This window comes from Macrobrachium rosenbergii, chromosome 22 (assembly GCF_040412425.1).
Source record: "Macrobrachium rosenbergii isolate ZJJX-2024 chromosome 22, ASM4041242v1, whole genome shotgun sequence".
Lineage (NCBI taxonomy): Eukaryota > Metazoa > Arthropoda > Malacostraca > Decapoda > Palaemonidae > Macrobrachium > Macrobrachium rosenbergii.
The window spans coordinates 25,258,391-25,284,890 of record NC_089762.1 but is presented as its reverse complement, the minus strand read 5'-3'; the positions used below and the strand labels follow the sequence as shown (position 1 = coordinate 25,284,890).

Genomic DNA, 26,500 nt, shown 5'->3' with positions numbered 1-26,500 from the left:
AACATAACCGAGAGAGAGAGAGAGAGAGAGAGAGAGAGAGAGAGAGAGAGAGAGAGAGAGAGAGGATTTCCCTTTAAATCCTTATAAATGACAGTAAAACGAACCCGAAGACCTTACGAACAGTAAAACGATTAACTGCGGACTCCCGAATTCCTGTACAGTGCACCGGGTACGACAGGAAGTGACGCCATGCAGCAACAAGTGAAGGACGACTCAAAGGAAGGCTTTATCCTATATGTGCAACATTGTGTCTCAAGTGGCCAGTGGGAAAGTGGCCTCCTCGGCTTCTTCAAGACGTTATTCAGTGACACAGCGCTTGCGACCACAAGTTCAGGAGGGGAGGACTCTGGCTCTATCATTGCTCACATAATGACACTGCTTTCCACTTTAATGTCATGAGTTGGAAGCTCTCTCTCTCTCTCTCTCTCTTTCTCTGTTTTCCAGTTGACATCAAGTATGAGCAAAATAATAGTAACTGGGCACTCGGAGTTTGGAATCTCTCTCTCTCTCTCTCTCTCTCTCTCTCTCTCTCTCTCTCTCTCTCTCTCTCTCTCTCTCTCTCTCTCCCCCTTTTTCTGGTTTCAAGTATGAGCAAAGTACTAGTAACTGGCATTCGAAGTTTGGAATCTCTCTCTCTCTCTCTCTCTCTCTCTCTCTTTTCTAGTTTACATCAAGTATAAGCAAAATACTAGTAACTGGCACTCAAAGTCTGGAACTCTCTCTCTCTCTCTCTCTCTCTCTCTCTCTCTCTCTCTCTCTCTCTCTCTCTCTCTCTCTCCCCTTGCTTCATTCTCCCTTTTTTCTAGTTTGCATCAAGTATGAGCAAAATACTAGTAACTGGCACTCGAAGTTTGCAATCTCTCTCTCTCTCTCTCTCTCTCTCTCTCTCTCTCTCTCTCTCTCTCTCTCTCTCTCTCTCTCTCTCTCTCTCTCTCCCTTTTTTTCTAGTTGACATCAAGTATGAGCAAAACACTAGTATCTGGCACTCGAAGTTTACAATCTCTCTCTCTCTCTCTTCTAGTTTACATCAAGTATGAGCAAAACACTAGTATTTGGCACTCGAAGCTGTCAGCTTCATTACTCCATCGTAAATAAAACACCCCACACAAAGCATTAAACCGCAAGAATACAAAGGGATGCCTGAGTCGGTTTTAATCTACTCTGAATCCGAGAACGAAAAATGCCAAAACCCTGAATACTTCACTTTTAGTAAAATAAGAATAAACTGGGGAAACCTTAGGAGGGTAGGTGCTGACTGCTATCTTTGCTCACGACTGACATGAAGACGGTTTATTCCTCTGACGTTAACTCTGGCGCGCCGACCCAAACTTACGCCTAGATGATGCCATGTCCTGAAAGATGTAGCATCTTTCGTGGCTTCGTTAGCAGTGCTGACAAATACCGCAGCGAACTATGACTGAAGAAACTGTATTTGTCTATCTGTCTGTTTATTTATCGGTTACTAAATTTATTTATCTATTTTCCCCTCTATGAGAGTCTGGCTGAGGACCAAGCACTCGTACTTTATGTCAATCAGCCTGATAAAAAAAATGGGAAAAGGAAATAATTCATCTGACGTACTATATTTCTTATGAAAAGAGCAATTCTATCATACCTGAAAGTCGTCGACGTAGATAAGGTAAGAAAAGAAGGAAGGGAGAAAGAAATAATACGAGGGAAAGGCGGAAGAGGAGAGAGATGAGTTGGAGAATAGTTTGTTTATTTAACGTGGCGTTGCAACCACGATGGACTTCGATGCAGGAGAGAAACAATAGAAGGATGTTCCTTTACCCCACTTCCATTCCCTTTTAAAGTTATATTTCACCCATTTATTATTATTATTATTATTATTATTATTATTATTATTATTATTATTATTATTATTATTTAGAAGATGAAACCTATTCATATAGAACAAGCCCACAGGGTCCACTGACTTGGAATTCAAGCTTCCAAAGAATATGGTGTTCAATAGTTAGAAGTAAGAGGAGGTAAAAGGAACGAACTTGTACGGACAACCTTTGCTACAGAATTCAATTTACCTCTTGCCATAAATATCCCACGCACCGTTTTTGTAAATAAAGTGATACTTGCACCTCATTAATTCTGTCTATCACGAAGTCAATTCTCTGATTCAGAGTGGGATGCCAAAAGACATTTCAGTCAGCCATAAACCTACATGATGTCACGCCCTCTCCTTCAGCTCTCGAGTATGGTGGGCGTGCAAAGTAATAAAAGGGCTGACCTTGTGAAAGACGCCATGTCGATTTGGCACAGACACCTATAGGGAAGCGTGACGTCATCGGCACGTCAGTGCAGTAAACAAACTTCCAAAACAAACTATTTGCTTCCATAAATTTCAGTCAGCCGACACTACACACACTACACACGAGCGCACACACACACACACACACACAAACTCGGAAAATATTTGATACAACTAATCATAACAATCAAAGATCAAAATTACATAAATTAACTCATATCTATCAGTTTACTTATTCATTACTTATTAATACATGCAGTAAACGGTTCATGTGTGTGTGTGTGTGTGTGTGTGTGTGTGTGTGTGTGAGAGAGAGAGAGAGAGAGAGAGAGAGAGAGAGAGAGAGAGAGAGAGAGAGAGAGAGAGGGGTGGGGGTTAAGCAGTGAACAAGTAATAAAATGAAAAAAAAAAAACAAAGAACACAAGACGGAGAGCCAATGACAGGGGCTGGCAATTACAGGAGTCAACTCACAAACCAAAACACCACCAATCACTAAGAACACGTCGTTCAAAAGCAGGAACAAAAGATTGTACAATATGAACCGGAGTCCATCAAAAGAAATCTGTAATGCTACGAACGAAAAGTCCCTCTCACTCTCTCTTACATAAACCGGAATCCTTCAAAGGAATCTGTAATCCTACGAACGAAAAATCTCAATCACTCTCTCTTAAATAAACCGGAATCCTTCAAAGGAATCTGCAATCCTACGAACGAAAAGTCTCACTCACTCTCTCTTACATAAACCGGAATCCTTCAAAGGAATCTGCAATCCTACGAACGAAAAGTTTCACTCATTCTCTCCTACATAAACCGGAATTCTTCAGAGGAATCTGCAATCTTACGAACGAAGTCTCACTCACTCTCTCTCTCTCTCTTACATCAACCGGAATCATTCAAAGGACTCTGTAATCCTACGAAAAAAAATCTCAATCACTCTCTCCTACATAAACCGGAATCCTTCAAAGGAATCTGTAATCCTACGAACGAAGAGTCTCACTCATTCTCTCTTACATAATGGTCAAGTTATGTTGCCTTGCCCATGGTAGCAACTATAGCGTCCAGAGAAAATGTCAATACAAGAACGACAACAAGTGATTCAATCTAAGGAGCAGTTTATACAGAACAAAAGACTCCCGAAAAGTAAAGCATCTACTACTGCAAAAAAAAAAAAAAAAAAAAAAAATTAAGACTTGGTTTATCAGCAATTTTACTTTCCATTGTGAAAGACATATCGTTTTGATTATCCTTAAAATCAACTTGTCTAGACTCACGAAAAGCCAATTCGAATGCTAGCATATCTTTCTCTTTCATACAAGTATAACCATAAATAATTCTAGCCTTCGCATATTAGCGAGATAAAAAAGTATTAACAATAATCAAAACTGCGATAACCAAATTAAAGATATGTAAGCAATATAAAAGTTCTCATAACAACATTAATAAATGTGACACCGCTATCAGATACGCAACAGCAACACTGAGGAACTATAAACTATAAAGTGGAGATTATTTTGACAAGCTGGTTATCCCTGATAGCCAGGACTTTAACTTTCATTTTATTTACTCGCTCTTATTCAACAGTTCTTTCGTGGGCAACTTCAAGTGTACTATACAGATTCTGAGAAGAAAATAATCTTATTTTAAGAAGAAAATATATATTATATATATATATATATATATATATATATATATATATATATATATATATATATATATATAAAGGTTTGTATATCGTTCGGTTTGCTTCTGAATTTTCCATTTTAACACAGTTCATGTAGGTTCTTTAATTTTCTAATGGTTGTCTATATTACATGATCATTTTGTTTCCCTTGTTCATCTATGCATACACATACATACATACACACACACATATACTGTATATATGTATATTTAATAATATATAAATAAATATATATGGTGTGTGTGTGTGTGTGTGTGTGTGTGTGTGTGTGTGTGTGTGTGTGTGTGTGTTTGTGATTTTCCCAACATGGTTACAACTAAGAATTGCCTTGAGGACACTAAAAATAAAAAAAAATACAAGTTTTTTTCAAGGGCATCTAAATTACAAGGCTTTCGAAGATAGAAAATCTGATGCCAACTGGTTTAGATTCTGAGAAGAAAACTCCTGAAGTGCTCTCTCATTAGCTCAGCACTGCTTCAAAGGGCCCCAACAAATGTTTTCCTTTTATCGACTTGCGTTTTTTCTATTTGTTTCAGTATAGTGACAACCTCGAATAAATTTTTCCCATTAATGCTGTGTTCTTGAAGCATATTTAACCTTGACATTTCCGCTTCTAGATCTAAAGAGCATAAAACGGGAAACCATAAAACCGCGAAAGAAAGATGAATGGTTCAGAAATAGCAAACTGCAGGACCACACGAGACAAAATTTACTAAACATTCAGAAGAGAAAAAAATCATCCTTCCAATAAATGAGTCAAAACTGTTAAAAGCCTCATCCAGCGCATGTCTTTGAATACCTTTTTTAATTCGAATACACGTACGGAGAATGATAAACAACTATTCTCAAAATGCTGTAAGTCTACCACTAATAAAATCTTCTCTTTGGTCGCTGGATGCACTTTGAAGCGCGATCACAACTACACACTACTCAGACTAGCAAGGAAATCATAAAACTAGACAGGAAATATCTCTCGCATTCTACTGGTTTCAAAAATGTCAGTGACCACTGGAACAATTTTTTTTCTTGTCACAGACGCTTCCCAATTAGTTCAATAACGTAACGCAATAAAAGGCAAAAGTGACAACAACAATGTGTACACGAGCTAACAAGACTGGTTTACTCTTACATTAAAATCACTCACAGTCTGTGGCTCAGTGGTCCCAACCTAACATCACTCAGCAAGAACCGAGAGTTCAATCCCGCGGCTTAGAGTCCGTTTCCTGAAAACTATATTGTACCTCCGTTGGCCGGAATTTGCTGAACATCATATCCCTCAAGAGCTTGCGACTACATATAGTTTTTATTATTACTATATTCAGTGGATGAAAGTTAAGTATATCTTAGTTTTACCAGACCACTGAGCTGATTAACAGCTCTCCTAGGGCTGGCCCGAAGGATTAGACTTATTTTACGTGGCTAAGAACCAACTGGTTACTTAGCAACGGGACCTACAGCTCATTGTGGAATCCGAACCACATTATAGCGAGGAATGAATTTCTATCACCAGAAATAAATTCCTCTAACTCTTCATCAGCCGGCCGCGGGCCGCGGGAATTGAACTCGGGCCCATCGAGCGACAGTCGGAAGCTCAACCGAGTCGGCCAACAAAGGGCTATTCAGTGGATGAAATCTATTCATATGAAACCTATTCATATGGCACAAGCCCATAGGGGCCATTGACTTGAAATTCAAGCTTCAAAAGAATATGGTGTTCATCAGGAAGAAATAAGAGGAAGTAAAAGGAAATTCAGAAAGAAGAGGTAACACTTATTAAAAATGAGAAAAAAATTAATAGATAAATAGATAAAAATGCATCAAAATGTAAGAACAGTATTATTAGGGTAGTAATACACACACACACACATTATATATATATATATATATATATATATATATATATATATATATATATATATATATATATATATATATATATATATATATATATATATATATATATATACATATATTGAGTAAAAAGCCACAATAATGTAAATGAGAGGCTGTATTTTCCAAAATACAAAAAGGATAAAACTGGGGAGCTTTCGACGTTTCCACAAAGGCCCTCTTCAGCCAAGGACTGTATATTCTAATAACGCACTGGAAAGGAGTATCATTGAATCTAGCCTTATAAAAGAAAGTTACAGCCACAGTATGAATATCAGTCAAGGGATGTATAAACCTGATCCTTTAATATCAAAAGAAATCTGTAAATTGTTTAAATTTTAAGGTAGGCAGTAGAGACGTATGGAAATAAGATTATCATATTTGTAAGCACAGTACGGGGGCAGCAGTGCTAATGAGTTTTCCAAATCCCGCCTCCTTGACACCTGTCAGGTGTGGATCTGATGTCGCCTATGGTCGGTATGTTTATCAGTATTGTCCCCTGCGTGTATATTGTGATTTTTAGCCAAATGAGTTTTGAAGGCCACTTCCTACCTTGACACCAGCCTGTGGGTGGATATGTAGCCTCTAACGGTTGTGTGTGTTCGTCAGTACCGTTCCTGTAGTATATATATGTGTGACTTCTAATACTCTGTATCAGTCCTTCGTCAATGGCTTGGAAATAAAGTCAAAACCGGTCAGGGCCTACACACCGTCTCTTATTTTTCATCTGTGGTAATGTGTGATATATATCTATATCTACATATATATATATATATATATATATATATATATATATATATATATATATATATATATATATATATATATATATATATATGAGAGAGAGAGAGAGAGAGAGAGAGAGAGAGAGAGAGAGAGAGAGAGAGAGATTCTGAAAGACAAAATTTGACATCCGGAACCGTTAACGTGACAGGAATCACGGTCACCCATACTAAATGAACTATTGCCGCAAACGGTATAAAAGCAGATCCACTGACCTTGGGCTTTGGAGGGGAAGAGACCCATCTTGGCAAACACAGGCTGAAGTTCGGCACCGGCAATCGTCTGAGAGTTGCGACCCAAGATTTGCACCAATGCTTCTTTCAGGCACCTGTAAGCACAAACTGGTTTAAACAGGTCGGAGCAGTCTGTAAATATGAGCATATTCACTAAAAATAAACAAACACACTATATATAATATATATAAATATATATATATACATACACACACACGATATATATATATATATATATATATATATATATATATATATATATATATATATATGAAAACGGTCATGGAACACTATAGTTCAACTTCCTCTTAGGGTAAAAGAGCGCTTGTTAAATATATATATATATTCTTTAATGCGTTCTTTTACCACAAAAGGAAGTTAAACTATAGTGTTACCTGACCGTTTTCTGTTGGTCTATTTACTAAGAGTTGCACACCCCGCTAGCCCTAGTTGATGGTCCGCCATCCAACAACTGACCAGACCCAACGTAGCGTCACTTCGCAAACAGAACGACCAAAAACATGAGGAAAAAGTTAATGCAGGTTGCGAGCACTAGCGCGCACGCACAAACATTTGAGAATAATTGCCAGCCCTCAAGATGCCAATAACTACAGGCGGCATTACGACCACGCCACGGCAATGACGTGGTCGGTAATGCGGTGTGTCTGTAGCTCCTAGCATCTTGGATGCCAGTTCAAACCACTCGAGGGATGACACTAATTCTTTCAAACACTTGTCAGCTATGTTAACATTCACTCACACACACACACACACACACACACACTTACTTACCTATATATATAATATATACTGTATATACATATATATATATATATATATATATATATATATATATATATATATATATATATATATATATATATATATATATATATATATAAGTGTGTGTGTGTGTACAGCAATTCACTATTCACTCAGGATGCGTAATAACACCTGGGTTTAACCTTACGCCACTCATACAACCTACTGTATATTTGACGAGCCATTTGCACAGCTTGGTACGTACGCATAGACTTGTTTTCACACTTCTAACGAAAAAAATCCGACTTCCTGAACATTGGTGAATCCAGAGAAAATCACAGAAACACAAGCATTCACAGTAATTGATTTCCACAATATCAATATTGATCCCTAAATCTAAGCAGACATTCCATCATTCCCCATCACCTCCAGAAAGTGCAGTGTGTCAATTTCGTTTCAAATAAACACGTAATTTTTATGAAGTGGCTCCCATACTCCTGACATTTTAGCATCGTCAGCAGTTCAATCATTTGGCAAATACCATATCATTCTTGCTCACAGAGCATTCAGTCCACCCAAAATTTTTAAAGGGCTCGTTCATCCTTCTCTTTTCAAAAGTTGGCCTAATATTTGACAACCTGAGCAAACTTATGTCTTGCCTTCGCCTCATACAACTTTTTTTTCTTCACATACTTTGCACACAGTTTAAATTTTTTTTCATATATTTACTTCCCTAAAATATAAAATCTGTAAAATTTTCTCTAGCCAGGATGTTACAGGTTTTCCCCCATAATTCATTACCTCCATGATCGATTACAATTCATCAAATCAAATCACATTTCCTTAAATACCATATTTATTAATGAAGCAATGCAATGGACTCGTAGTGTGGACGACATATGAAAAATTTAGTGAAATATCAGGTTTAAAAGCAATAAAGATGGATTGAATCAATTTTCAAATTACATATTATTAACTTGAGAGGTGTATACTTTCTAAAACATCATCCAGAGAGAAATTAGGCAGTGAACGTTTAAAAAACTGAAAGCAGGTTTTATGAGAAAGAATGTAGGACCTGATGCTAATAAATGCAACGTAAGAAGTGTTCAAGACGTAAAGTATGTGATAAATTGCTGAGAGCGGCTGTGTTTTTATGAGAAATGTAGAGTATACTTCAGGGCTTATAGATGGGGGAGTTACTGGTCTGGTATGGAAATGAAACTGAGACAAAGGCGAGTTAAGTCTCACATATGTTTAATATCCTCTCGGGTGGAGTGACGGCATAAGTGGAGAGAAAATCATGAGATGGAAAGTTGTAGGGTTAAAAGAGAGCCATGACTGGAACGTGGAATGATGGATGTTTGCGAACAATACAATACTGGTTGGGGATGTTGAAAAGAAACTGCACTCCACTAACAGCAAAATCTGGGGATAGTGGAAAGAGACCGAACTCCACTAACAGCAGAATTTGAAAGTTTTTGCAAGAGGAGAAAGTCGAGATCTAATGTTGGCAACAGTAAGTTTAAGAGGGTTAATGGATACCTCGAAGACTGAGCAATGAATGTTGATATAGATGGTGGAAGAATGGAAGTGGTCGATTCTTAAAGGTATGCGGAAGTAAGCATAATGGTTGGTGGCAGGATGAGAGAAGAGGCAAGTCACACAGTAGATTATGCAAGAATGGTGGCCAAGTGTGTAAAAGATCAAACGCCACAGTGAAAATGTATTTAAGGCCTGATCAGCCACCTCTCCTTTATGGCAGTGAAGTGTGAGCTCTAAATGTGAATGAAAAAAAAAAAGTTGAAGCTGTTGAGATTTACTCTGTGAAGTGTATGTGGCATAATTAAAATTGAAAATGTGAACAGTGTAGATACATACAGACGTGGTAAAAAAAAAAAGTTTGGCATAATTGAAGAGATCAATTAGTGTTTCAGAACGGTATGGTCATGTGGCAAGAATGGATAATGAAAGGTTGGCCAAAAAAGGGTATAACTCAGAAGAATGATGGGAAGACCTAAATAGCACTGGATAGATGGCATAAAAGAGGTACTTAAAAGGAAAAGGAGATATTCAGGAAGATTGAGTTTGTGCTAGGCGAGAATAACACAGATGAGCCTCATGTGTAGCTGAATAAAATGGCTAATGTTGCGGAAGTCTTCCGCTCTGGTGTTCATCCGTGGCTCAGCAAACATGACTGTGCTAGTGACTGTTGCATTTTTCTAAGGGAATGCCTAAATATATAGCTGAATGCCTAAATATATATATATGCAGACACACAATATACAGTATATATATATATATATATATATATATATATATATATATATATATATATATATATATATATATATATATATATATATATATATATGAACATGGATGTGTTCCAGCATAGCTCTGAGATGCATTGAGCAATCTCAACCAAACTTGGTATACATATGACTTACTGTCTAAAAAAGAATACTGTGGGGGGTAAGACATCACTAGCACCAAAGGGCACCAAAGGGTGGTGAGGGTGGGAAGGGCTTCCCTGAAACGGGGCCGATTCTGCTCATAGAGTTAGTAACGAAATAAACTCTATGAATTTAGTATACCTCATTTCGATATACCTATGACTTACTATCTGGAAACGAAAACTGTAGGGGTAAGACATCACTGGTACCAAAAGGGGTAGGGGTGGGAAGGGGGTGACATGTAAAAATACCCGAAAATGACATATAGTGTATTAGTGTCTAATCCATAGTTTTCGAGGTCGCCGAGATGAATGGTGACACTCCCGACGCCCTTTAAGTCCAAGCTCAGCCCCGACAGGAAGGTGGGTCACAAGGGGTGAAAAATAACATGTTAAAATTGACAGACATTAGTGCCTAATCCACAGTTTTCAAGGTCACTGAGACAAATAGTAACGCTCCCGATGCCCTTCAGTCCAAGTTCAGCCCCGACAGGAATGGGAGGTGAGAAGGGGTGAAATATAAAATGTCAAAACAGCAAATATCTTAACAGGAGAGAGGAGAGAGAGAGAGAGAGAGAGAGAGAGAGAGAGAGAGAGAGAGAGAGAGAAGAGGGGTGTTAGTGGGAGAGAGCGAGATTAGAGGGGGTGTTAGGGGACAGAGAGAGAGAGAGAGAGAGTAGGGGGTGTTAGGGGAGGAGTGAGATTAGGGGGTTGTTAGGAGGAGAGAATGAGATTAGAGGGTGTCAGAGAGAGAGAGAGAGAGAGAGAGAGAGAGAGAGAGAGAGAGAGAGAGAGAGAGAGAGAGAGAGAGAGAGTTTATCGGTTGTCATTCAGTTTTTCCCGTGCAGCGACAGGTTGGTCAGCTAATATATATATATATTATATATATATATATATATATATATATATATATATATATATATATATATATATATATATATTACTGTATATAATATAAACAATCACCTATATCCCAAGAAAAACGCAACAGTCAATTAAAAATCAGTTAGTTTGGATGATTCTGAAATACTAAATTGATTCTTTCCCTGTCGTTGTGTAGTGAATATGATTAACTAAAGTGTAAATCTCACTGTAAGTAAGTGTCACGAAGGAAAAAATACAACAGAGATAATACTCCAACCACTAAACAAGCAATCGACTCAGGAATCGTGTTCCCTGCTGGCGTCACAATCTACCATATAAAATGCGTAGTAACATCATCAAATAGAAAAAAACATTATCATTACTATTTCTAATACTTAACCTGAGTTTAGTTATTTACATGGATGGACACATATTAGGGTGTTCATATGCAAACATTTACGCGTGTGGGTTCGTATGCATGGGTGCATATTTGGAAGAGTGTCTCTACCGTGCCCTTAAATATGGAAGGAGATTTCCCCTCGATATCATTCTCTTCTTCGTATAATAAAAAACTGCTAATTTGATAAACGTTGTGTGTGTGTGTCTGTGTGCGTGCGTGTGTGCACGAGTCCGATTAGCATCTAAGTTAACCACCCACAGGAACTCATCTCATGAAATAACCCAAAACTGGTAATTTCAAAACGAGAATTCTTGCACGGCTCCAAAGACCGACTACTTGTTGCTCTCCCAATCCCAACCTTGGCTTCTGAATCCCATCCAAATATAGAATCAAAACCCAATCACCCCTTTCCCCCAAAAGGTTACGACCACCCCCTCCACCCAACCACCCCCTACACCCGTCCCGCCCCTGGCCGCCCTCAACACTTGGGCATCTTACCTCGTGACCTCGCCGTAAACTGGTTGAGACATCATTCGCAGGGGAGCGTGGGCGAGTCGTAAGAGCTACGCTGCTGCTTTCACTGGGTGGCGTCGTCGGCGCCCGTCGGCGTTCAGTGAGGGTCAACAGGTAAACACAGGTGTGAGTGAACTGTACTGAATGTAACCTAGTGTAGGTTGAGTTCGCTTCCCATAATGCACGCCAAAACATGGGAAATCTTGGCAAAGGTGATAAGGGCGTGGGATGGAATTATGGTCGTGTGGGCGAGGACAAGCGCATTCTCGTCCATCGTGTGGGTGTTGCGAGACTAAAGATGGGCCGTCGTTTTCTCTCTCTCTCTCTCTCTCTCTCTCTCTCTCTCTCTCTCTCTCTCTCCTGCTCCGCCTTGCCTTCAGGAGTCTGTCGGGTATGTTGTATTTACTAATTACTTTTCACGTGAATAACATTCAGCTCCGACGGCTCAGAGAGAACAGCCAGTACGAGAATCAACAAGGATATTCATTCAAACTATATATAAAGCTCCTCACGCGCTCTTTCCCCTCCAATGGTTATGAAAGTCGCCCTACAAATACCTCCTTCTACCCCGGAAGATGATGACGTCAGACGTAAACAAACCCACAACGCCCAAGATTCTCTCTCGCTCTCTCGGAATGATTTCTCAAGGCCAGTTCCACTTCACGTAAAAGACGCAGATGTCTCCTTTATGAATGAGGAAGATCTACTCGCCCTTCGTTTCAGTTCACTTGCAAACGGAGTGCGGATAACGAAATCACTGAAGCATCAGTTTTAAAGCCTTTTTTCCTGTCTCCCAATTTAAAAGCTCATAATGTAATGTATTTATAAATGCTTTGTAAAGCTGCCTCGACCATCAATACGATAAAATGCCTACACTACATACGGCCACCGGGCTACGATACAATCTATTTACCTACATAAGATACCCGACTGAATGAGCTCAAGTGCTCTCATGACATCACTGTTCTCTTGATAAATGCATATTTGAACAACAAAACAGAAGCACAGACAGTTCACTGCAGATGCCAGCATTCAATCTGTCACCTTCATTACCCGTCAGTTAATGAGTCATCTCCGCCGCATTCTCCTTCACTCACTGAAATATTGAATGATGCTTTTTTTTTCTCTAATTTCTCTGTTTTTTTTTCTCTCTCATTTCTTTATGTTGTCATTTTGTCGCAGAGATTTCCTGAAAATTAAAGCCCCAACTTTTACTTTTATTTGTAAGACATTTCGTTTAAAAATAGCCCTGCCAAAGTGTCTGTTTGTGTCGATTTGGATAAGGTGCTAATTTGCCTCATTTATAACTGTCATCCACTTTCCACAATTTACAGTCACAAACTCACCAGTCTTGTGCAAAAGTTCCTCAGAGTTGAGGAAAGCATAAGAGCTCCACAGATTCAAAACATGACAACTTTTGTTCTGGTTTCTCATAAGTGGTCGAATAAACGGGATATCTGGGATTTTCAAAGAGTGGGCAGGGGAAAAACTCACAGGTGAACGAGCTCAGCGAGGAGGACAGCACCACCACCTGTGGGATCTTCTCCATGGGAACACCAGATGGCGTAGACTGTTTCAGACTAATCCTTGCCACACGTCCATTCCCTTTAATAATAGCAAGACGCGGACAGAGCCGCAGGGAACGGCGGTGGGACACCCGGGGGAGAGAGGCTGTCGGCTGTGCCCAGTTGCCTCGCGGGAGGAGAACGAGTATCCACCGATCACCTCACCGCATTCACGGCTGAAGCACCACACTGAACACTTGGGTTGCAGGGGCTTTCTCTAGGCCGATTACTCAATACATGAAATGCAAAATCTTTACTTATGCTCGACGTCTACTGTATGTTACTATTTTGTACTCTTCTGCTGCATTCCGTAATAGCTTAGCTGCCGTCATTCCAAATGGACGATTTTCACTGCGAAACACTAGTTGGTAGTAACACGTAAGCACCAATTCCTTCATCGACTACCGCATTCCGTCGCATCGCTGCAAATCGCCGGCCTTTTCACTTCCCTCAATGAAAACTGAGAAGGTGTAATTCTAGACGCGTCTCGGGCTGAGACCATCCTAGAAACATCCTAACCCGCGCCCTTCCCTCAGCCTCCAGGACGACGGTAGGTACTGAATTGCAATGAGCGCGCGGGAAGGCCAAGGATGCATTGTCAAGATCGCTAGGAGTAATTGGCGTTGTCAGTGGAGGTGAGGAGATATCAGCTTCAGCATTCTTCATGCATCCTCCTCCTCCTCCTCCTCCCGACGCGGGGATAATTCTTCAAGCACCACCCATGGTGGTGGTGGTGATGATGACGATGATGAGGGTGATGATGGCTGTCGTTGTGCGTTGATGGTGGTGATGTCAGACCCGGGGAGAGCACAACAGGTGGAGGAGGGCACTGACTGGCGGAAACTACTGCAGCAGCACCTCTCACTTGATAACCACCCCCTCTCTCTCTCTCTCTCTCTCTCTCCCTCTATTTCTCTCTCTCTCTCCCCTAACCAGCACCGCATCAGCACATAGCAAAAGATGTCATCTCGGATACTTCCAAATGAGAGGCCACGGACGACGCGCTAAAAAACCTACTTGGCCTCGGCTTCAATGTAGGTGCGTCCAAGCGCGAGAGACGTTTGCCAGGGCGACGAGAGTGGAGGGAGGAGATGGTGCTGGCGGCGACGATGGTGGTGGATCTGGTTGATAGTGATGATGACGCCCCGCGTGCCCGAGTACCCTCCTCCGAGTTAAAACAAGGCCCCTGTCTTCATTCAGCGAGATAGGCAGGGGAGCGGGAGTAGGAGGAGGGAGGGGGGGAGGGAGGGAGGGGGGAAGGAACCGCAAACCAAAACGAATTTCGGGAGACCTATAGCAGACACGCCCCCGGATGTCCCTCCTCCCTCTCCTCCTTGTTCGCCTTCTTTTCCTCCTCCTTCATCCGCACCATTTTTGACGAGTATTACCTCACCCTTCTCAGACAATGCAGCGTTTTGCTTCTGTTCGACTGTTTCTGCCTTTCATCTTCTCCGGTCGACGACAGCAGCAGTGCGTGTTTGTGGCGCGTTCGGGGAGAAGCGAGAGAAAATGGCACACGTAGCTAATAGACTTTCTTCCTCATTGACCTGTAAAAAAGAATAAAAACGTGATGAATAAGAGTTCTGTCATCAACAGCAAACGGGAAAAATGTTATTAGATCAACAAAACCAAAAACAACACCAGAACAATTACTTATGATAGTATACCATACATGTGTATGAATTAAAATACACGTACAATAATATAACCATTATAAAAGCATAAGGTACATACTAAAAATCACAAGTTTTCTGAACTATGAAGGCTGATATCTTTGTTAAAAAAAACAAGGACTTTAAAATTATACTGGAATCAACATCGGTATATTGTCATTATTAAACAAGATTAACCATTCACATGAAACATGCTGAACCTTTATTACCTTACAAAGCAAAATTCCCAAAACAGGATGGCCAAAAGAGAGAGACAATACAATGTTAAAAAATAATCAGAGGGGACAATACAAATAAAAGACACTTGGCACAGGTCAGTGTGACATCGTGGCTTCTCGTCGTATTGTGAATTTAGTAATCATCTTGTCACGGTCTCTTTACTTCATATCAATGAAAAATATAAATATCAACTAGGAAATACTGACAAAGGTTTAACATACAAACATATATTAACATATCGATTCTAAAAATATGACAATAATAATAGTCCACTGCAAGCCAGCCAACAGTACTCCTGGTAATAGCAGTAAGAACAGAACAGAACAGAATATAGAATTTAGGCCAAAGGCCAAGCGCTGGGACCTTTGAGGTCATTCAACCCTGAAACGGAAACTGAGAGTAAAAATGTTTGAAAGGTGTAACAGGAGGAAAACCTCCCAGTTGCACTGTGAATCACTTGTCAGGAGAGGGTGGAAAGTAAGATGGAAGAAAGTGAATATGAAAGGAGGTTCAGTACAAGGAATGAAAGCGGTTGCAGCTAGGGGCTGAAGGGACGCTGCAAAGAACCTTGTAATGCCTACAGTGCACCGCATGAGGTGCATTGACGGCACTAGCCATCTCTGGAGGTAATAGTAGTAGGAAAAGTTGCGAGCGATACATCCGTTATATTACAACAATAGAGTCACGGAAACAAATGTAGGTTGGAGACAGACTTTAAATGGAGACTCCAAATCTCTTGGAGTGAGGTCATCAGGATTCTCAAATTAGGAATCCAGTACACTACGTAACAAGTTGCGAGAAAAGAATTCCAAAAAGGTCGAGTTAAGATTCGTCCCTTTGTTTCAAAACAGTTGCAAGAGAATCACGAGTGAAAAATACGTCCTGATATTATCTTTCCTTTCCCCATTTAGAAAGCACAGAATACTGAGCAAAAGGACTTATTTATTCTTAGTTTCTCCTGTATTTCGCAATTAATTATCTATTCCTTATCTTTGAGTTCTAAAGCTTATTTGGAAAGGTGAGAAATAAGAGAAAGTTAAATAAAATAAGTCATTATTAAAAAAAAAATTTCATTTTTCCAAATTATGTAAAAAAAAAAGAACGAAAATGCGTGACTGACAAAGAAAAGTCAAGAATTCAAATAGAAGACAGTATATACAAAACTGGGGACACGAAAAGTATAAAAAAAGATGACGTGTATCACTTGTTGCTGGAATCATAAATAATTCATTTGATCATTTTCTTTTTCAGGTAGACACCTACAAGGGTGTGACTGCTTAACTCTAGCCTGATCACAGAAAAAATTTGGTAATGAAGTTCTCTTTTTAAGCGACCACAAACCCATCTTTTCATTTCACAAGAGGCAGGATAAATTACTCAAAATGCAAAAAGCAAAAAATACGCCTAAGTTTCCTCGACGCAATCGAGTTTTCTGTACAACGTATAATCAAGGCCACCGAAAACATCTTTCTTTCGGTGGTCCCGGTATAATGCTGTATGAGCCGTGACCCATGAAACTTTCATCCACGGCCAGGCGGCCTGTCCTATAGCGTTGCCAGACGCACGATTATGCTAACTTTAAACTTAAATAAAATAAAAACTACTGAGGCTAGAGGGCTGCAATTTGGTATGTTTAATGATTGGAGGGCGGATGATCAACATTCAAATTTGCAGCACTCTAATCTGAGTAGTTTTTAAGATCTGAGGGCAGACAAAAAATACGGACGGACAGACAAATAGCCATCTCAATAGTTTTCTCTTACAGAATATAAAAATCAAAATGAAGGCAAGGCATTTCGTACTCTGGAGGTGAGTAACATGAAAACTGATCAAGTAGGTTAGATCTCGAGTTCGTGACTATCTTGATATCCTTGTCACGCATGAAAACGAAGGAAAAATGTTCCAAACATGATGATTCAAACAACAGACATCAGTGCGTAGAACCATGCAATATAATCTCACTTTCCGAATGGACTTTGGAGCTTACAGCGAGCGAAAGCTACCAGGATATATATATATGTCAGATCCTTGTCAAGGGTAACGCTAAGATGTGGCATTATACTGTACAAAAGATTGCCATCCCTTACGAAATGGAGTGTCGGGATTATAATAACTGGTTTAGTACATAGTACACAGTACCTATCCTGCTTTGAATAATAACTAGAGATTTATAAACGATAAACGTCATGACAAACATTTTACAGAGGTAACTTTGCTAAGAGGTATATTGCGTCACCGTTCATGTCTGATCATCTTAACAATCCAATTACGGTTCTTTGAAGAATTTTAAACAACTGAAGTAAAAATAGCAAGGTCACGTTCGTATTCATATTGTAATGTTAACTATTCAGATATTACTGACCGACTTCGATTAATATCATTAACACTTATAATCTGACGTTTATAATAATTATTTATTTGGTATTAATGATACCACTATAGCAAGAAAATGGTCTTTTCAAAATTACTCTGCGCCTCACTCTAAATTCAAGTCCATGAAACAAAACTAAAAACTAATAAAATGAAGCACCTCTCTCTCTCTCTCTCTCTCTCTCTCTCTCTCTCTCTCTCTCTCTCTCTCTCTCTCTCTCTCTCTCTCTCTCTCTCTCTCTCTATATATATATATATATATATATATATATATATATATATATATATATATATATATATATATATATATATATATATATATATATATATTGTCAATTTTAAAATGTTTCCCCTTACGTTAGTTGGGTCAAGACAAAAAAAAACAAACAAACAAGACGATAGTTACTACTGCTGAATTGAGGATGAACTCTCTGTACAGAAGACTTCCGAAAAAAAAGACTCTTCACATACTCTTACGCAGAGGGCTCATCGTTAGCCACCCATCTCTATCTCGCTGTTGGATATCAAGGTCCTTAATTTCAATGCGTATTTCTCTCCATTTACCTAGTATTTTCTGTCTGCCTTTCCCCCTTCCTAACAATTCAGAATTATGTAATCTTCAACAACCTATCGTCCACAGTTCTTTCCACATAACCGAACTTTCTCAAAATACTCTTGTCCATCATTTGACTTGAGCAAACCGTTTCGTTACCACTTCTATATACTCCACATTTCTCACCTTTTCAATCCCTTCTTATTCCATATATACAACTAATTTTCTTTGCAACGGAAATAACAGCTGCTTCTCAAACCTACACCTGTATACTCCTAAACACAGGGTGCCATTCACCTCTATCTTGCATGTACTTTCTCACTTCCTGGATACTGAGGCCCTTCCTTCTAATTCCACGTTCTTGCCATCTATCTGTATGCCTTCCTCTCCTCCTTCCTCCCAACACTTTCTAACTGCTGTAATTTCTTCAACCTACCATCCTCCATTCGTTTGGCATGACCAAACCATCTCAAAATGCTCAGTGCCATCCTTTCACCTACAACCTTTTTACCACTCCAACATATCTACATTTCTCACACTTTCCAACCATTTCATACCACATGCATTACATAAACAACTCATCTCTACAACTTCCAGCCGTTTTCTTTCATTCGCATTTTAATATCCATACCTTACTTCCATAGAAGAAAATTTTCTCATCAATCCCTTCACGCCTTCCAAAGGCACTCAAAGCTTCCGCTGACTTCTTTGTTTCACCCACTCTGTGACTCACCTCTTCTCTCACTTTACCAGATTCAGGTAACCAGTTGGTTCTTAGCCACGTAAAATAAGTCTAATCCTTCGGGCCAGCCCTAGGCTAAGTGGTCTGCTAAAACTAAGGTATACTTTTTTTTTCAGAAGTTCTGACTCCCTAACAGCTACACAGATCTATTGCTTCCATTTTCAACCGCCTATATTAATATTTATATCACTCTTCTTCCTGGTCTCCATTTACCCTCATAACCTTACCCTCGTTCACATTTACCGTCAACTTTCTCCACTTTCAAACTCTTTCACTAGCCTCTGCAGCGCCTCTTCACTCTCCCCAGTCAGCCATTCCAACCCCTATCCATGACCCATTTTACCCCCACAACTCTTCACCTACATCTGTCTTTCTCTGACCTCCCGCATCACTCTAAGCATAAAATCTGTTTCTTAATCACCAGAAGCTTATTATAACATAAATCTTTCTATCTAGTTCCAGTCAAATACTTCATTTCCTTCTGCAACAACCACAATTAAGTTTCTTACTTTTATGATATGATCGGTGGGATCTATAACCCCATAGTTGTTTTCAGCCCAGGCCGTAAAGAAGGAAGGAAATCAAAGAGGTAATGACAGAATAACTCTCAGTCCGTAAGGAATCGACAAATCTCTCGAAAACAGGATGGTGGGATATTTATCAAGGAAAACAAGCAAAAGGAAGAGAGTTCCAAAGCTGACTTCTACACAACGCTGGAAATCAAGGAATCGGTCTCTCCATCAATCACTAAACAAAATACAATTTTGCACCTATCATTATTTCTGGTCCTAACAGTACGTGGCCATTTTATTATATCTTACATAACATCATTCGAAAACAGACTGAACTTCTGGCCGGGATAACAAGGGAAGTTTTTTCAAGTTGCCAACAGTTTCTACGTATTGCTGCAGAAATTTAAATCATGCAAGTTCGTTAATGAGATGCTGCACTAGCACGACCTTTCGTGACTTCTGACACCTACTTCAGACGTCAACAAATTCACGCCAATGTTCCAACGCATTTATTCAGAAATAGTTTCATTAAAATGACATGACTTGGCACGCAACACTCGCTTTTACACACTTCGTATTGTAGCTTACGAATGCTTGTCTGGGATATGGAAAACTTCATCCCGGAATACCAGTCGTACTGACTTCTATTTTATCCGGAATCTCGCATCATAAAACAAACATATAAAATATGAATTTTGATAAAAATGTGTTAACAATAAATGTTAAAAAAAAAAAACAGTTCTATGCAGTTTCCACTCTCATGCACTTGAAAATCTGACTCTCACCCAAAGTAAATTTAACGGGTGCAAGCGAATTTGAGGAAAAATATAAGAAATGTAACAGAGCAAAAATAGAGGGAAAAAAAAGGACTGCGCTTAATATATAAACGGCCAATAAACCTTACGCTCTATTTCTGGAGATCTACCAGTGCTACATCAGCACAGGAGTAACAAATAAAATCTTTATAACTTCGTGCAAGTGCACAGACACCCACATGTGGCGTTTTCACTAGGGAATACAAACTTTAGGTTGACGAAAATAGCAAAGTTCGTGACCAAACCATTTAATTCGTCGCCTCACTACCAGTCTTCCTCCAGTTTACAGTTTAATCTTGTCGAGAATGCAAGCTTGTGCACACTTACAGTGTTCGTATCTGATTCAATCTTATTTACACATACACATAACTATTTGCTGTCACAGCACCACTACCATTTGCATGATTTACATTAATGAATCTTATTAAGTCGGAAGAAAATCGAGACCACAGGTCTACCCCAAAGCCAAATCAAAAAGTCCTTCAAAAGAAGGCATCGTGCTTACCCCATACAAAAATGGGAATAAAAGCACGTTAAAAGAAGAAGAAGAAGATTAAGTCGGAAGAAAAATCAACGAAAACGAGTATCAATAAAAAGAACGGACATTTTAATTCTAATGGTAAATCAACCATTAAATTTGGTAGAGAGAGAGAGAGAGAGAGAGAGAGAGAGAGAGAGAGAGAGAGAGAGAGAGAAAAATAGCTGTATGAAGTTGCCACCAAAAAAAGGTGTAGGATTATCTCGTCGAAAAAGTTAAGTATATCTTAGTTTAACCAGACCACTGAGCTGATTAACAGCTCTCCTAGGGCTGGCCCGAAGGATCAGACTTATTTTGCATAGCTAAGAACCAATTGGTTACCTAGCAACGGGACCTACAGCTTATTGTGGAATCCGAACCACATTATACCGAGAAATGAATTTCTATCACCAGAAATAAATTCCTCTAATTCTTCATTAGCCGGCCGGAGACTCGAACTCGGACCTAGCGAGTGCTATCCGACAACTCTACCGACTCGCCCAAAGAGGAACTGATCTCGTCGAGACCCACCGTTTGAGGATTCGATCATTATTGAGATTGATCACTGAAGGTAATAAAATCTGGGTTGACTTTTACTATGAATAGCGCGCCATTTGACAGATCAAAGAACTGTTAGAAAAACTGAAATGACAAGTAATTTCGGATATTGGCTCAATCAGAATGATCCAAGAACCTGTTTGACATCTTTTTAAATATATGAACTGGTTGATTTTTTAATTTTTAAGTCCAACAATAGACGCAATAACATTAGTTAGAGAACGAGAGTGGAACTGATAACATACGACCAGCCCGTCTGGATTATGAAGATTATGTTGGGATAAATAACATCTAAAGCAAAGTCCAGGATTGGGGTGGAATTAGAGAGCAAAGCTTTTAGGTTTTAGCATATGTGATGGTAGTTAGAACTATGCCCTCCTTGATTTTGTAAATCTACGTTATTTCATAGCGTTCATGCTTACTCTAAATGCTTATAGCTTAGTCCCATGTAAATCTTTCAAGCACTCTACTGTTTTCCGGTAGTTTCGCAGCACTTCTGAAGTGGTTATGCAGTATTTGGCCAATTAGCAAGATGGGAAGGTCAGGCAACATCAACTATTACATGCGAATGGCATCTGAATCTTCTTAAAAGTCTTCTCGGTACCTATGATCGACACTAACGGCTGTTTGCTGATTTCGTCTTTACATGCAGACCATGCTACGTCTTCTTAGATCATGAAACCAAGGTTTCAACAAAAGTGCCAAATATTATTTACAATTAATCTTCCAGATGCATGGAAATTTCCTAACCTAAGTGTATTAGATCTAAACCAGTGGTTCCAAAACCTTTTTTTGGCCATGCCCCACCTAATTATTTTTTTGGTATCCTGATGGCCCCTGTGGTGATATATAATTCTTTTCATTCAAAAAGTGAACTCCTCTTCACGTGGAGGAAGCCTAAAAGGCCATTAACTTGGTTTAAACATTCTCGAATTGTCCCCCTTAAAAATCAAATAACCCCCCCTGGTGGGACATACGCCCCACTTGGGAGACACTGATCTAATCGAGGTATACCAAATGACAGGAATACTCCTAATCCCAGGTTTTTGCTGGATCAGTGAGCATAATTTTTCTTGTTCGTCTATTGGTTGGGAAGAGGGGTGCTCCCTGCCTGACACGAACTTTCATGATCTAACCTCGTTCATATTGCATTACCAACTTTCACGCTGTATTTGAGAAATTGCTCAAGCTACTTGATGTCTAATTCCAAAGAAAAAATAATAAGAAGAGGATAATATAACTTTATTTTGAGAGTAAATTAATACCAAAGCAGGATAGTTGAGAAAAAAGCCACTGTTAAAAAACCAAGTTTATGTGAAAAATATAAAAAAACAGGAGCTTCCGACCTCCACTAAGGCCCTCTTCAGCTGTACTTAACAGTAATTACAAAGTGTTTACAAAAAATACAACATAAAAACAAAACAAAAAACAAAAGGAAACAACGCTTTCACCTCTGAAGAGTTTCACAGATCGCTTAATATGCCTGGCAGCCAATTTGCAGTTAGATATTTTAGAGGAACTTGCTCCTTAGACCAGCAAACGACTCAGTTACTTTACAAACCACAAGACGACGCCTTCAAGGAATGAAGATACCAAAGGAAGATTCCCAGACTGACAGTTTTCACTTTGATTGCCCTATTACTTTTTTTTATTTCTTTGTAAACACAGTAATTACTCTTTAGTACAAATGAAGATGATCTCAGTGAAAGTCGGAAACTCCTGTTTTTATACTTACATAAACTTGGTTTTCTACAGTGGCTTTTTTCTTAAGCAATCAAGGCAAACACGAAAGATGTGTTTTCATTAATAGAAAACTTAAATATGAATCTAAGGAATAGTTGCATTGCCTTTAAGGGGATACACAGGAGACAGTGTTGATTTTCGTATCCCTACGTAACACAAATATCTCACCACACTACCAAATATCAGACAATGAACGGTCACCTAGAAAGGTATGGAACCAAGTCACATCATCAGCGTATGCAACAATTAACTTCGAAAACGATCAACGCATTTTAAAATCGAGGAAAACAAGGTGTGCTTGTGAAAGGCAAAGCTTCTGGCAGGGGCAAATTCCGGTTTGACCTTTGACATCTCAGTATGACCTTGCTGTCACTCAGGTTATTAATGGGGTATGTGTCCCAAATATGAAGTCTCTATCTTGTAAGGTTTAAGCATTATAGCCCAGATTAAATTATTAAATGGTCTCTGACCTTTCAGCATGATCTTACACTTGACCGCATTTTAGACATCAGCTTCATTTGTCGAGTATTTATGCCATATCAGAGATCTTTTATCTCTTCGAGTTCAACGATTATTGCCAAATTACATTACCATTTGACTTTTGACCTCTACGTGACATGACCTTGCCCCTTGGATCTACCAGATAAGGTGTTCAATTCCCATCTCTTCCGGAGGACATATATGAAATCTAAGGTCTTGACAACGCTTTAAATAACATTAGCAAACGAATGGACAGACAGACACACAGACGGACAGTTAGGTTAATTAATAGGTGCCAAGTAGGACATTAAACTACAGTAGGTGCATAGGGATACAATAGTAAAGCTAACAGTGCTCACATTTAATCCAGAATCATTGCTCGCTGTCTAAAAATAATCTTTGGATGGTAAGACTTCTTAAGAAAAAATCCATCTACCTTTAACAGTCTTAATATTTCCGATAAAAAACCATAGAGAAGTGTAAATCTGTCATGAAAGAGTCCTGTCTAAAATAATGGCTGCTTTCTGTGCTTTCGCTAAAGAGGAATCGGTAGAAAAGTAACAATAAGCTTTCCACCGAAAATAATTAACAAAAACTGTTCCCCAAAAATTTCACTGACGAACAATAAATTAATCTACAAAAACTATCGACACAAAGAAAAATATAAACCTTGTACACTGAAGGCTATAATCCATATTTCAAGAAAAGCTCCATTCGGCTGTAAATGACAGATGTGGATTTAGACGACATGATATCGAAAACAGGTGTCGCAATGTGCGGGTGGATCAAACCCTTGATAAGAATGAGTCCTTATTTACCAGCATTGTATTGAAGGGAAAATGCAGCACTGGCGAAACACGTCTACCCGGTGCTTCCTATATTGCACGTTAAGGACGCAGTATGTTTATGCATGGAAAATGCCATTATGGAAAAAGACGCTTTGTTTTTACACGAATCTTCCATAAGTACACGAGACACGTCCAGGAACACAGATAGTCGAAGGATCTCCTTACAAATTAGCAACTGTATAACATCATAAACGAAAAGAATAATGCAATTCACTAAGAGGTACACATGATCGCCCAACTTCTTGTTTTTCGTTTATTTCTTCTATATTATCCTACAAATATTTTTATATTTTATTTTTCAGAGGGCCAAGATCTTTTGTTTCTTAAAATAATAATAATAATAATAATAATAATAATAATAATAATAATAATAATAATAATAATAATAATAATAATAGACACAAACACCAAAAATATCTATCTGCATTGTTGCTGTTTTTTTTTAACACCAATTGTGTGCATGGGCGGCTGGCAGTCATCTCGAACTTGCGAGCTCTGAGTAAAACGAGACTGATTGCCAACTTGACTCCAAAAGGAACTTATAATTTGCCAGGGCTCCTGATACGGCAACAAGTTCAGCTATTTAGATAACAAGATTAAGCTACATTTCAGCATAAAGAAAAAGAAAACATCCCATGAGTACTGCTTAAACAATACTTTATCCTACAAACCCCCGACCAACTTTTCTCTGAGATCATCCCTACTGATGATGCGTTGATGGAAACACTCTAGCCACTGCAAAAGCAACGAACAGAGATACCCAAGGTGCAGCTTTCTTGAGTTTGGAATGCGTAGAAAGCACGGATAGGTAATAAAATATAATAAAATAAACTTTCCTCCCCACACCAAGCACTTTAACCACTACGATAAAAACTAGAGACCAGAATCTGGTTGAGTTCGTATGAACACACACCTGTCGTTAAACCTACTTCATTCTCATTCTCGCAATGTAATGCTTAAAAAAAAAAAAGATTTACATTTACACCTGGCGAACAGGCTTCGAAAAAAAATCCTATTTTCTTTTATAAAGGTATACTGTGCAAAGACTTGCAACTGTTAACAAAAGATCACTTGGCTCAATTTTACTTGAATATATCGAGAACTGACCAAAGGAACTCAATATTGTATGGGAAAGCATCAGCCACTGGGCCCGTAACCAACTAAATTTAAATATAGCACTATTGATGTCAGGCCATCAAATCCAAACAAAAAAATTTTGCCATTATTTACACACACAGGACGAACTCGAGAATAATAACTTACCGACTTAAGGCATATCAATAACATCGATCTGTAAACATCGATCTGTAAAGTTATTATCCTTGCAATACCATTTCGATGTGTAGTAAAAAAAAAAAGAAAAATGTCAAAACGTACGATCTTGTGGAAAGGTATATCATCTACAAGGTCAGAACCTTATTTATTATGACACCTTGCTTCAGCAGTAAAGTAAATTCAGAGTGGTAGCGTAGATTTATAGGAGGAATGAATTATACTTGGCTCCGAGTTACAATAATTTTGAAGATATTTCTTCCATCATGGCATCAATAGCAAGAGACTTACCAAAACAGGATTACTCATGATTTAGGAAATATTTATAAACCTGACTGCACGCAGTCACTTGATTCTTATCGTATAAAATAAATGTATCTTCCGTTTCCAATTTTACCTTGCAAAAAATATGGCATATTTACATAGCATTATAAAAATAGTACAGGGTTAACTTGAATATGGCAAAAAGCTGCCATTTAAAACCAACTATGCAAATGAAACACATTGACCAGTTTTACATAACTAGTTTACTTTTACTGGCAGACAAGCTTCAGTACATTTTCTCTCTCTCTCTCTCTCTCTCTCTCTCTCTCTCTCTCTCTCTCTCTCTCTCTCTCTCTCTCTCTCATACACACACACACACACACACACGAAAATAAGAAGTGCATTATAATGCAGGAATGCTGCCTAAAATTTCCTTGTCATAGTGTCCGGTAAGAACAGTTTTATAGGAAATAATCACAACAGACAATTCTCTTTCAAAAATAAAACTTTTACAATAACCGTGA

General features: G+C 38.8%; 1 protein-coding gene across 2 annotated transcripts in view; it reads right to left on the bottom strand.

The window, feature by feature from the left end:
- raw overlaps positions 1-26,500 on the bottom strand; it is a 241,832-nt gene that overhangs the window by 134,228 nt on the left and 81,104 nt on the right. The window contains exons 3-4 of one of the 2 annotated variants that reach the window (XM_067124460.1): positions 11,831-14,957; positions 6,837-6,949 (exon numbers count right to left, since the gene is read on the bottom strand). In XM_067124460.1, coding sequence (XP_066980561.1) covers positions 6,837-6,949; positions 11,831-11,865 — 148 coding nt within the window. In that variant the 5' untranslated portion in view covers positions 11,866-14,957. Of the gene's footprint in view, positions 1-6,836; positions 6,950-11,830; positions 14,958-26,500 lie in introns of those variants that run through there. The other variant, XM_067124462.1, reaches the window with a different exon arrangement.